The sequence below is a fragment of the Pimephales promelas genome, chromosome 8 (assembly GCF_988280905.1).
Source record: "Pimephales promelas chromosome 8, fPimPro1.hap1.1, whole genome shotgun sequence".
Classification (NCBI taxonomy): Eukaryota; Metazoa; Chordata; class Actinopteri; order Cypriniformes; family Leuciscidae; genus Pimephales; species Pimephales promelas.
In genome coordinates, this window is record NC_142776.1 from 8,365,421 (window position 1) to 8,379,815 (window position 14,395).

General features: G+C 40.4%; 1 protein-coding gene across 15 annotated transcripts in view; it reads left to right on the forward strand.

The window, feature by feature from the left end:
• baz2ba (bromodomain adjacent to zinc finger domain, 2Ba) overlaps positions 1-14,395 on the forward strand; it is a 110,276-nt gene that overhangs the window by 53,844 nt on the left and 42,037 nt on the right. For all 15 annotated transcript variants that reach the window (XM_039689202.2, XM_039689203.2, XM_089133852.1 and 12 more), the window contains one exon: positions 7,066-7,230. In XM_039689202.2, coding sequence (XP_039545136.2) covers positions 7,068-7,230 — 163 coding nt within the window. In that variant the 5' untranslated portion in view covers positions 7,066-7,067. The remainder of the gene's footprint in view (positions 1-7,065; positions 7,231-14,395) is intronic.

The window sequence follows — 14,395 nt, forward strand, 5'->3', positions numbered from 1 at the left end:
TTCTAGTTTATTCAATTTTAATGTATATCATTTTATAATACAGCTGTCACAGTAGAAGTGGCATAAAAGTAAACTGGAATCAAACAATTTGTGCCAAATGATAATGATAAATCAGAACAAATTTCAGACAAATCAAATAACTAGTTCTTAAACTTCTAGTTATTCGAGACAGAGAACATTGCTGTTATGCTAGTTCACTGTGTGTGTGTGTGTGTGTCAGCGCCAGTGTGTGAAAAAGTTTGTGTGTGTGTTAATGGATCCATACCTATCTTAGGGCTATATGTAGCTGCTTTATATGCACTACAACAACTACAAGTGTGGGCGTGACTAGAAGCTTGTGTGTGTGTGTCAGTGCCAGTTGGCCTAAAGGAATGTGTGTGTGATGCTTTCCAGCTGACTTAAGAATAGAGATCATGAGATCAGAACAAAAGCATCCACCATTTCGCATGTGAAGAAAGCCGCTTTGCTTATAAAGAATGGTTAATTCCTCCTTTTAACATACACTCTGCCACAAACAATTTAAGAGATGTGCTCTTGTAGGACAGTGATGTGTGTGTGTGTGTTCCTCAGGTCTCATTTTGCATTGTTTGTGTGGCATTGTTTGGGCAGACGATCCGCTCTGTATCTGCTGATCTTTGTTGCTGTGGAAGCGGATCTGGTAACTCCTTATTGGACCACATAACAGCTCACGGACGAAAGGCCGAAGTATCCCAGCATGCAGCTTTCCACCATCTGTCACGGGCCCTTTGTTTGGGTGTGGGTTGAGCTGCTGGTCTCTGGTTACTCATAACACGCAAAGACACACACACATATTACAGCTTTAAATCACGTTCCCGTCCTTTGAATTTCCACTTATCTGATACTGTGCAGCACAAGAGTGATGTTTGTTACGGCGGAAAGGCGCACTGACGTGATCAATGGCACCTGTCTCGTTTTGGCTCATGATCGAAGTTGTAGAGTTTTTGCACGAACGGACACAGCAGCACAGATCCGTGGAGAAACGCGCGGCTTTTACCGCTCGGAAATCCATTTAATCATTTCGACCCTGTTGCCCTGCTTTTCTTACCTCTAGATTATTCATCCATGGGGCAGGACACACACACACACACACACACATACATAAAATCTAATACCCTCTCACTCACATCTGAGACGGCTGAAGAAAGAAAGGTGAATCCCACACCTCTTTGTACAGGCCCAGCCCACATATCATTTCTCTTCTCCATCCGCCCTCCCTTCCTTGATTTAGAGACTGGTGTTTTTAACACGGCGCCATTCTCTCTCTCTCTGTGCATGCTGGGACACTGACGGTGGTGTGACTGCCAGTGTCACCAAGCAACCGTGTCTTGCGACAGGCGAAGCCATCTCACGCTTCAGGAAAGCTGCTCCAGCCAATGGCGGCGCCGCACTGTGGCCAATCGATGAGTCAGAAGGGCCGAGGAGATGGATGTATTTGGACACTCGTTAACCAGAATCGCGCGCCCTTGTGAAATAGCGTGTATTCTGTGTCCTGTGTACTTACTGTTGTAGGAATGAGCATTTATGCCACTGAAACTGGGAATTAACAGCGATATAAGGTCAAAGGTCACTGTTCTCCTGCCGCAGGTCACCGGGAAGGTGGCAGGCCTGTGCTGAGCGTGTGCTGGTTGAAGAAAATGGAGTCTTTGTGTCAGTGTGGTTGCTGGCGCGCTCTGATTAGCACTGATCCATGCTGACGACTCTGTTGGCAGATTAGCGTGGCTAGCATTGGCCATCTGTTACCACGGGCCACAGCAAGTGAGAAGTGTCGGTCACGTGCGCACACACACAGACAGATACGCAGCATTATGAAGAAACACACACTCCATGTTCTGTCTCTCTCTGATTTTCCACACACACGAACGTACACAATTACTCGCACACTCGCCCAAACTCAGCAACCTCAGCAGTATATTTCACTGCCTCAGGAGTGTATGATTGATTTTCGGGTTAAATTAAATAACACACAGCTTTATGTAGTGTCTCTCTTTGGAAGCACGTTCATGAGAACGGAGTTCGCGTTTCTCCCAGCTGGCTGGAGAGCCTGGAGGTGTCGTCCATATTGCTCGGACTAAACATATCCCGCAAAGCGCCCAGATCGCGATTAGCATATGATTCGCTCATTCGCAGAATCGAGGACCTGCTGTTTTTTTTGTTTTTTCTGACAATCTCATTGGCCGCGTGCACCAAGTCAAATTAATTACGCAGCTCATGGAGATTACGATGCCTGCCTTCCAGTGCCACAGTGGAAGATGGCTAATTAGCTATAAAATCAGACTAATTCTGATGCTAAAGCTGTTTTAATTTCTGATAATTAAGTCAGGATTGGATCCTTAAATACCCTGGCATAGCATTATTGCGGTAATCATGGTTGTTGTTATGAATTATTTCGAGGCCCTCGTCTTTTACCGTTGATGTTTAAGGTAATCAGCCTGAAGTGAGTAGCTGGAGAGAGGTAGATGGGAACCTATGAGCATTCACTAAATAAATCAATACTTTTTTTCAGCAAGGTTGTATTAAATTGATCAAAAGTGACAGGAAGGATATTTATGATGCTACAAAAGATTTTTATTTCCAGTAAATGCCGGTAATGCTTACTATTTATCATAGAATACTTAAGTTTTTGTTTTATCGTGGTCCCCAAAAAATATTAAACTGCGCAATTGTTTTCAATAAAAATAGGAAATGTTTCTTGAGCACCAAATTAGCATATTAGAATGATTGTGATGTGCTGATTCTGCTTTGCCATCACAGGAATAGTGTCAATATTACTGTTTTCTCTGTATTTTGGTCAAAGAAATGGCAAGCAAAAGCGACTTTTGAACGGAAGTGTACATAACATAATATACACTTTGCATTATATATGTTACATTAAATTTAATGACATCATAAAATGTATTTTAATGTATAGTTTAAACTTTAATTACATTTTATATCACATGTGAGACATGGTTGTGAATTTTAGAAAATGTAAGTTTTTCCTTTATACAATTTGCTGTGAGTTGCGCCATTGTTTTTTTCCCCCACAGTTTTATTACTGATTGTCGGTGTTACCACATCTAACTGTGCTCTTTTGTAATTTATGTCACAGTTTCAACAAGAAATGCTTTTCCACTGAGAAGTTGGGTGGTGGTTGAGGATATACACTCTTATAGAACCACAAAGGGTTATTTCAGGTGCTTCATATATAGAGTATTTTAGGGGTTTCCATCATGGGATCATTTTATGGATTTAGTTTTAATTCTCTTTTCTCTTTTTAAATTTTGAATTAAGCTTGTAAACTTACTGTATCTCTCGAAATTTTTTGAAATGGCATGAAAGTGAAATGCAATCATTTAAAGCTGTAGTCCGTTACTTTTTTGTGTGTTCAAAATGTACAAAATTTATATAATAATTAAGTACATCATGAATCCATTTTGCAAGCCCTGATTTTGTCTCATCCTAAATAAAGTGACTCGTCATAGACGTACACAGAGAGAAGTAGCTCCAGCTACTAGGGCTGTGTAACACCGACAATGTCACGATACGATATTAAAGCCACGATACGATACGTATCACGATATGGATCAATTTGGAATTTAAATTTATTTTGAGCTGAGTTTAGTAACCGTGTTATAACAGTTGTGATAACTGAAAAACAATTTAGTTTTTGTCATAAAAAACAATGAGTTAAATAAATAAAAATGCTACTGCTTTTAAAGTCTGCCTCAATAACTGAAATGACAATTATAGTGGCACTAAAGCATGTCTAGTCTACACTGCTCAATGACTAAACAAAACTTAAAACATTTCATTAAAGCAAAAACAGTAAAAACTTAAATTTAACTTAGTTTTCTAGTTAAAAACTAAGTTACGCCTAGTATTTAACAATTTGGTCTTAAGAAAAGATATTACTTTGTTTGGTGCACATTTCAACAATGTTGAAATCATTTTAAATTATTTCATTTTCAGATTTTTATGCAGAAACAACAATTGATTGACATTTTCAGGCTGAAGAGAGTGACAACAGAATATCTCGCTTAACTTAACGTTTGTGCTTATAATCATAACCAATTGTGTTTAGAGAATACTTACCAAGACCCAAACTTTTGACATCATTTTGTGTGTTTTAGTCTGTTAAAGCGATATAATCTCACGAGCTGTATGTGAGGTGGCTTTACTCTAGTCTATATGCGCGCAGAGAAAAAATAACACAGTCTCATCCCAAGACGTCATGTAACTGACGTCTTGGGACGTCTTTTGACCATACGTCAACATCCGTTTTAGGGTACCCTTTAACGTCAGTTACATGACGATCCTGGGACGTCATACAACTGACGCTTTACCTTTAATGTCAGTTAGGTGACGGGGTAAGTTTAGGTCTGGGGTAGGGTTAGGATCCGATAACGTCATCTAACCGACGTTAAAACGGCGGATGTGGACGTATGGTCAAAAGACGATATACTGCGCTGGAAAAAACAGCTATCAGAGAGCGCGCAAGTACTGAATAGTTTAAAATCGTTTGAATGTTTAAACTGGTAAGACTTAGGCTGTGTGTTCACCAAAGCGTTTTTAGCCAGCTGAAAACGCTAGACGCTCTGCTGAAGACGCTGTGCTTTGTTGCGCTTGAGAGTGTTTTGGCAGCGCAGTGTTTTTTTCGTTGCTATGATACAGAATATCCGCAGCAGTTGAATGTTGTGACAGTTGATCGGTGTGGTATTAGTCCCGCCCCTCCTCCACTGTGATTGGACGGCTGGGTAAAAAGTAGGCCTGCACGATTCTGGGAAAAATATGAATCACGATTTTTTTAGCTTAGAATTGATATCACGATTTTTTTCTCATAAGTGTAATCGGGGTTCGTACAGATTCGTGAAATTCCAGGACTTTCAAAGACTTTTCAAGCACTACTTTTTTGGATTTCAAGGACTTCAATAACCGATCCCTGAATTGTCACTGCATTTGTAATTTTTAAATGTATTTAAAAAAAAATAAAAAAAAATAATGGAATTACAAATAGGACAAATAAATACAAAAATAGAACAAAGAAAAGCTGCAAATGAAATAAACAGTGTTTTTAGAGTAGATCGGTATACATTTGAATAAAGTAATCAAATGTGAAAAAATTGCATATTTATTACTGTATAAATTAAATATAGATGGATATTTTTGTAATGCGCGTGGAAAAACGCTTTGGTGGACACACGGCCTTAAAGACGCGCAAATGGTAAACTTTAGTCACGATGCAATGCTGACCCAATAAAGCAAGTGAATATTCCGTCATGTCCCGACTACTTAACGCAAGCGTGTAGTTTCAAGCAGCCGTTTTGAAAGGGAGAGAGAAGACGCACTGTTCGTGAAATTGCGTCTCACAGAACGTTTTCAAACTACTGATTTGATTTTACAATTTGTGTGGATTTATTTTCTAATACAAAATACATGCTAAAGTAAATCAAAATTTGCGGGAATGTCCTGCATTATAAGTGCGAGAGCTGTGGGAAGTATTAAAATTATGCGCCAAAATTCGAGCCCTGAATTGGCTACATTCAAAAGTACAATATCGCTACGGCAGCTGCTGTATCGAAAAGCGCATCGCCAGGAGTTCATGACGATGTATCGTTGGATCGATATTTTGAGCGCGGCCCTACCAGCTACAATGTTCTTCCGCAAGACGCACAGTTCTGTTTACGCTTTGTATATCTGCACTCCTAGTTTCCCTTTTTGAGTGAAAATACTCTATTGATGCCTGCTGATATAGACAGATAGTCCTGTTGGTGTGTTCGGGCGCATCTTTTTTGGCCGAGACGCCGCACAGTCGGCTTTCATCACCGCTAGTTCTTTGACGTCGGTCTTCGGTGTGTCCCGGGCTTAAGAGTGCAGATTTTCAATCTAGCATTAATTTTGAGTAACCTACCATGAACTTGAGTTGGCAGGGTCATGACCTGATGACCTTTGACATTTAGAGGCACGGTATGAGTGAGGAAAAAATGGTTCGAAAGTAAAGATGGAAGATAGATCCTAAAGACGAGAGAGTGAAGGACAGGTGGAGCGAAAGAAAGAGGGGGATAACAACCGCAGTGGCAGATTGTGGCCTTTGCCACTGTTTACGCCAATATGCAGACACTTTCTTTGTGTGTGTGTCGGTTTCAGCATTGCTCTTGGGCGAGGGATGTTAGTTGATATTCTGTGGACGTTTCCATCTCCGAGATCTAATCGGTGTGTGTATGCGTGTGTGTAGCAGAGACATACAAGAAGGAGAGAAGCTCAGGGAACCGGCCACGAGTGTTTATATATAATGACAGAATAACAAAGCTATGTATGCCACACCATGGTCCTCTCTGCTGCTTCTCACACTGCGAAATCTCCTTGTGAGATCAGCATCTGTGCGGACATGCGAACAAACTCAAGATTTACAAACACATAAAGAGTTCACTCGTTTCCAGCATGACTCTTTCGATAAAAAATCTACATACTGAAATCACACTCTAAAGCCTGTTAATTGTGTTTTCATGGGGTTCGTTTTAAGTATGTGCGGATATGGTATGTTTTGAGAATGAAATGAACGCATGTGGGGGTTTGTTGGCTGTGTGCGTCTTTAATATGCGCCTCTCCAAACTGTGAAATCTCGGCAGAAACAGTTAAAGGCATAATTTGCCTGTTAAGCACATCAAGTGTGAGAATGCTTGTTTTACGCTGTGTAAAAAATGACTGTGAATAGTCTCGTAAAACAGCGCGCTGCTCACTTTGTGTGTGTGTGTTTGAATGTGCATGAGCTCGTGCCAGTCTCTCTTCTATCCTATTGAAGAGGGTCTCGACAGTGAATGAATGGTTAATGTGACAAGCCGAGCAAACCCTCTGCCCAAACGGGACGTTAATATGTGGTCCTGTAGAAATGTGCTCACGGGGTTGGTTCGTCTTGCGAGCAGACGTGTGTGTGTGTGTGTGTGAAGGAGACTGACTGGTGTTAAATAGAAATATTGTTCATGGCAAGTGAGATGTGAAAGTAAGAGTGGCAGGCCGTGTGTGCGTGCAAGAGCTCACTCTAATTATCGATTGGATTGTGCTTGACAGATATGGAGTCTGCAGAACGGCTGGCCTCGCCTTCCGCCACCCCGGCCTCCGTCCACACCACCTCTTCAACGTCATCTTCCTCTTCCTCCTCTTCCTCATCCACAGCAGCCTCCAATGCCAAGAGCAGCCTGAACCACGGAGTCACAGCCACGCTCGGCACATGCGGTAAGAACTTGCGCACACACTTGCTCTTTCATACCCTGACGCAAGGGTTGCTTATTGTTACAGTGTGAAAAGTGCTCAGTCAAAACTCAAGCACATCTACACACACACACACTGAGTGTCACACAGACGCCCTTTGAGCATGTCTCCCAGTTTAGGTTGGCGGCAGATCGGAGACTGATGTCATCGGGGACCTCCCTTCTTGTCTGATGAAGCATAATTTTTTTTTTCCCTCTCTGGGTGACATGTGATAAAGCGCAAATCTTCTCTGCTGATTGAGTCTCGTCTGATAAGCCACAAGGGTTCACTTTCTCAGAGTCTGCTCTGTTAAAGGGATAGTTCAGGAAAAAATTAAATGATCTCAAGTTGTTTCAAACTCTTCCTTCCAAGGAACACAAAAGGTGATTTTGTCCACTCCTCTTTTATTGTAATTAGTACAGAGGCCAAAAAGGACAAAAAAACACTATAAAAGTACCTGTAGACCTCACTGGTTTTTGTGCATCAAGCAAGTATTTTATCTTCAATTTATGTGCTTTATTAATGTGTGTTGATCAGTGTTAATGTATGAATACAATCCTCAATGAATCTGTTCATCATATAAAGCAATTATGTGTTTTCAGAAGATTAGGATTAAACTGCTTGATTCATATGAGTTATATTTAATTATATTTATATATTTTGTACCTCTTGACACTTGAAATTTATGGTTGCATGGTCTGTCAAGGGATGGACGAAAATGAGAGAGATGAGAGAATATTAAAAATGTCTCTCGCAGATGAACGGAAGTGTTCTGGGTTTTGAACGACACGTAAAATGTAAAAAAAATCCTCCCCTCTGCCACAGCTCGTGAATCTTAATCAGTTCAAAAATAGGGCTTCTATTCGTGATGGGACCACATTTGACATCAGTGGTTAGATTTGCGAGAGCCAATAACATTGGCATATTTAAATTTAACACGATCATGAATGAGATTTAAGAGCTATGGCGGTGGGGAAGATTTTTTATTCAGCAGATAACGACTTTTTCTGTTTCTCACAGAGAAAACCTTTTGTGTTCCACAGAAAGAAAGTCACACAGGGTTGGAAATACAAATGATGACAGAATTAGCTTTTTTTGTGTGAACTAAACTAAACCTTGAAAAGCTTTGGCAGTAGCATCACTAAAAATAGCGAAGCTATTAGATTAACTATATTTCTCCATAACAAAGTGTCGCTAGTTTTTAAATAATGCCTTAAAGCTATTTTAGCTGTACATTGCAGTGTTACATTTTTCCTAAGGGTATTTAAAGGGGCACTTGGCAACTTTTTCAACTTAATAAAACCGTTTAGAAATCATTTGAATGGTTTAATAACCTGTTCTGGAGAGAATGGGGACTTTCCCTGTTCCCCCCAGCGTTCCCAGGCGGAAAACTTATACTTCTGCATTGGGTGCGCGCAGTAGGTACGGCGTAGCATACGCACAGCCGTGTACCATATTGCATACCCTTCGCCGCCTGACCCGCACCTCCACAAAAATGTAACTACATGTCGCGACGACGCGGACCTCAAGATCTGCGATTGGTCGGCTTGGTTGCATCGCATTTCCTCCTACGCATTTCCTCACGTACCATCTCACGCATTTCCGCACTTACCATCTCCTCCGAAGTCTTCTCTCGTTTCTGCCTTTTAGTTTTAGTAATTTCACTAAAATGAACTGTTTTTCCACCTCAATAAGCTCCAACTCCAACATGATCCGCTTGCTTTCAGTCGCCATTGCTTGTAGAAACCTAGCCGCAAGGAATCTAAACATAGTGGGACATTAAAACCCTCCGCTGCCAACTAGCGTTTCGGAGCAGTACTGCAGAGCAACCAAGACCTGAACGCAGAAGTATAAATGCTCACAACGGCGTCGCCCACGTGCGTAGCAGAACTATAAATTGGCCTTAACCTTGCAAAATCGGTAAGTTGAAAATGAGAAAAGTCTCGTGAGAAGAGAGAACGAGCGAGAACAAGTGAGAAACACGAAGTGCTTTATGGCAATTCGACATAATTCTATGATAACACAGTGTATGATGTATTACTCGGTAGACATAGCTTCACACGATAAAGTTGGCCGGCTCCGATAATAACAGACGCACATAAGGAGCGGTAAAAAGCGGGAGGAAGGTGCTGCAAGCGAGTTTTTTTATGACAGTGTTGTGAAAAATATACGCCGCATAGCTGTAGGGGGAGCTGATGAGAAAACATGCGAAAACAAAAGTGAAAATCAGTGAAGAAATGACTAGAGTTGCCAAGTGCCCCTTTAAGCAATTTATTCACATTTCTGGTATTTTCTGTTGGACAGTTACATAAACCGCTTAGACTAGTCTTAAGTTAAGTTAGTCATCTATTTTTTTTTTCTTTAAGAATGGTCATAACTTTAAATAAGTTAATTAAACCGGTAGATTGGTCTAATTTCAACCCAAAAAGTAAGACTGATTACCTCTTGAATAAATGCTAGTTGGTCAGACTAATTCTTAAGACTCTGACTTAATATATTTTCTATATGCAATTTGGTGGCTGTTTAGAATCAGAACTACTGTAGCAATGGCTGATTTTTGAATGAATCCAATTTTTCATTGAACCGATTTACAGTTCACTCACTAAATTCTAAAAGGTCTCTTTCTCAGTCAAACAGTAATGCGATACTTTAAAACAACTGGAGTGCTGTATGCAAAATTAGAATCAGAATCAGTTAAAACCATTTTAAAACCTAGCCCTGGCTGTCCCCCATGATAAAACAGAGCAAAATTACTCCATACGTGTTACCCTGAACGAAGAAAGACAAAAAAATTATTTATTAATCTTTTTTTTAACTGTCTAGAGTTTTTCCATCTGATAAAGCATGTCTTCTCCCTCCCTCTTGGGTTTTGTTCTTTCTGTGGTGCAGTCAGGGCTGAAGAAAGCCACCGACTTGCTCCTGTCGTAATTACACACTTATTGTTCGTCATGTGAAAACACCGACCAGGATTTAGCACTCGCAGTTTTGGCTGCAAATTGAAAAGCTGCTGCATTAATGAATCTCAACCAATTAACCAGACCTTTGTTAATACTGCTGTCATCTCACTCTCCAACCCCCTTCACATAAACACACGCGCACACGTGAACGCACAGACACAATAACACAGCTTTCCCTCCGTCCTTCCTGACACTCTTAAATATCCTCTTCTAGTCTATAAACTGTGAAGTTTGTAAGGCTCCACTGGCTCTTTCCTGTTTGAAAATCGCTCTGGTTTAGTTTTTGGCCCCATGTCGCTTTCTGGCGATTTCTCTCGGCTTTCCACTCCTTTACCTCAACACCAGCCCGACAAGAGGAGTTACGGTGAAGGGAGACCTTTTGTTTTTGCTGAGAGACTGCTATTTTTTTCCCTCAGAGTTTTGAATTTTTGAACATGTAATTCCGGCTCTGACTCGTCTCTCTTGAAATTTAAGTACCCTGCAAAATTCGGGTTCAAGTACTCACCAACTCTCTCTGCTGTTTTGTTTTTACAGAAATAAAGCTCCAGTTTTAGTCAGAGCCATGACTTAGCGGTTACTGCAGATACACTAGACATAGTGTTCATGTGGCTATCGCAAGCTTGATTATTGCTTTCTGAATCCATTCCACTTTCCACTATAACCCTTTACAGTAGTTAGCTTCGCTCGACTAATTTGATAAGGAAAAGTGGCATTCAAAGTAGGGATGGGTCACAATACAAGACTAGTTGACTGACTATTCGCTCGGGGATGCTGACTTTATTTTTTAAAAGTATCACATTTTTCATATTTTTATTACATTGATCATGTGTGTCTTAGCTGTTTACACTTCAAAACTGTTTTCACTACTTTCTCTGAGATGTTGCGTCTTTAAAGGAGTAGTTCACTTTTAAAAAAACGTTTGCTGATAATTTACTCACCCCCATGTCATCCAAGATGTCCATGTCTTTCTTTCTTCAGTTGTAAAGAAATTAAGTTTTTGATGAAAACATTCCAGGATTTTTCTCCATATAATGGACTTCAATGGGAACCAAACGGTTCAACGTCCAAATGAGACTTTCTGTGCAGCTTCAAAGGGCTTTAAACGACACCAGACGATGAATAAGGGTCTTATCAAGCGAAACGATCGGTCATTTAATAAATAAATAAAAAAGTTTAAGTTTTATAAACACAAATGCTCACCTTGCTCTGTTCTGTGATGAGCGTTTGTGACTGCCCTGTTCAAACGCGTTCATCAAAATGAACAAATCTTTTTTGAGTCATGACTCGAAGGGTCCTAGATAAGACCCTTATTCATCGTCTGGTGTCGTTTAAAGCTGCACTGAAACTCTCATTTAGACTTTGAACCGTTTGGTTCCCATTGAAGTCAATTATATGGAGAAAATCCAGTTTTTCATCAAAAACCTTAATTTCTTTTCGACTGAAGAAAGAAAGACGTGGACATCTTGGATGACATGGGGGTGAGTAAATTATCAGCAAAAGTTTTTTTTTTAAAGTGAATTACTCCTTTAAATGTAAAGCACTGCTGCTACTGCCAAACATGGATGTCAGATGTCTTTGCTGCTGTTTTTGAACATCTTGCAACACTAGGATTGCATTTTTAAGACAGCAGCATGTCTAGACAGAAATCATTTTCTTTTTCATTCTGTTTTACTGGTGAATCAGCCGAATTATTCAGGGAGACCCGTTAGCCAGCTAGCTATTCAATAACCCACCGAATAATTTTACAAATATGAAGTTTTCAATTCCAAGAGTGCTGATGTTTCATAAAATAGGACTGGGACAGTTTGCATCACTCCACCTGTCGGCGATTACTACATAGAATCCCAGCGCTTGATCCTGCTTTGTCCTCTATTGGGACTATTTTTGTTGGCTGTGCAAAAATAAAATAGCTGGCCATATTGTGTCCGAAATGTGAAGCTAGAGTGATGTATTACTTAATATCACCAACCATGGCTGAGATTACCTGTGATACAGTAACATTCCTTCTCATGTGATTATTGCTTAATTTGAAGAGAAAAAAACTCCCAAAACAAAGACTGATCCATTATAAAGTGATTTTACCTGGGTTAAACCGACAAGAGGACCTCGGTAATTCAGTCCTAGTTGAGCTGATTAACGTTCAGAATGAGACTTTCCCTCGACAGGTTCGCACAGTGCTATCATTACCACTTTAAATGCAATTAACACTTTGTCCCACTAAATCACCGGCCCACAAGCGTGCCGGAGCGATAGATGATGTTCAGGTCGAGTATGAGGTGCATCTGGGCTTAAACAGAGAATATTCTAACCTCTCTCAGAACAAACGGCGGCCACATGTTCGCACTTTTTCTCTCCGTCCCCCTCAGACACACAGACAATTAAGTCAGCTGTCAGATCTGTCTGTAGAAATGTGATTGATGCAAACAGAGGGCACATTAATCGGCTTCCGCCGCATCCCACATAAGAGAGCGAATGAGGAGACAGGTGGGGGAGGACAGTGCCGCTTTTCAAGATGGCTCGGTTTGTCAGAAGATGGAGAACATGGGAAGGTGTGTTGGTGGGGGGGTTGGGGGACAAGCGAAAAAAAGAGAGAGACGGTGAGAGAGAACGAAGGAGAAAGATAAAATAAGAAGGATATCAGGTAATCCGGTAATTCTGCTCTGCTCCTCTCAGAGGCTGATTTAATTATTGCCGGCTGAAAGCGCATTAATATGAAACTGGCGTTTCTGCCACTGTGTGTGTTTATGTGTGTGTGTGTGCCAGCAGGAGCGGATGATGGTCTTTGGGGGAATATTTCCTCTCATTTATCTTCACATCCGTCTCTCTCCTTCTCAAGCTCCTCCTTTTCGTCCTTTTTCCCCCTCTTTCATCGCCACTGTATATATCAGGGCTAAACCCAAAACATACAGGCTGTATTGGATTTGTGTATTGAATTAAAAAGGACAGGCCTTAAGCTCAGGAACTGAAAGCTGTCAGTCGTCGTCTTTCTTCTCTTTTCCATTCTAGAGCCTAATTAAAAGAGGGCATATGCAAAACAGGATTTTCTTGCTCTTTTGAAATGCGCACAAAAACAAACACACGGCATGACCAGTGAAGTCCGATTCACTTACAAACAACTCTTTGAGCCAGTTCTTCCGATGAATTTGGCAACAGAAAAATCACAGACTCACACGTTGCTGTAATGAATGCCATTTTAATAAGCAAAACATTCAAATGTGTCACGAACACAGTGGTACACACAGTCAGGTTTTTGTAGGACACGATGCATCACAATCAAACTAGTCTTACACAGGAAAAATTTATAAAGACTTTTATCACTGGCAAATGATACATTCGCAGGTTTGGATTAAGTGGATTCTGGGTAAATATTCCACATCACCCATCATTAAAAAATCCTGTTACTGTTTCACTGAATGAGAACTGGGTCACAGTTCAGTGGGTGAGGAGGCTGTCTGAATGATTCAAATGGAATTGCGAATTGATTTTAACACGTTCTAGTCCGTTATTCACAAAATTAGCGTCACTGCTTCTAATTCTAAATGGCTAAATAAGTAAATAAATTGTCAGGGAAATGTAACGTACTGTTTGTCAGTGTTTGTTCTCAATCTTTGCTACTGAAAAGCAACATGGTTTAAGAACTAGCTGCATTACCACCTCGCCAGGGCTTAAAGGAGTAGTTCACTTTTAAAAAAAAAAAACTTTTGCTGATAAATTTTCTCACCCCTATGTCATCCAAGATGTCCATGTCTTTCTTTCTTCAGTCGAAAAAAGAAATTAAGTTTTTGATGAAAACATTCCAGGATTTTTCTCCATATAATGGACTTCAGTGGGAAGCAAACGGTTCAAGGTCCAAAAGACAGTTTCAGTGCAAACTGTTCAAAGGGCTTTAAACGATTCTAGACGCTGAATAAGGGTCTTATCACTCATTTAAAAAAGCAAAGTTTAAGTTTTTATAAGCTCAAATGCTTTATAAGCTCAAAAGCCCTTTGAACAGTTTGTAGTTTGCACTGAAACTGTCTTTTAGACCTTGAACCGTTTGGTTCCCATTGAAGTCCATTATTTGGAGAAAAATCCTGGAATGTTTTCATCAAAAACTTTTAATTTCTTAAGGTTGTAAGACTTATTCGACTGAAGACAGAATGACATGGATGTAGTAAATTATCAGCAAAAGTCCTTTAATTTGTCATGGAGCA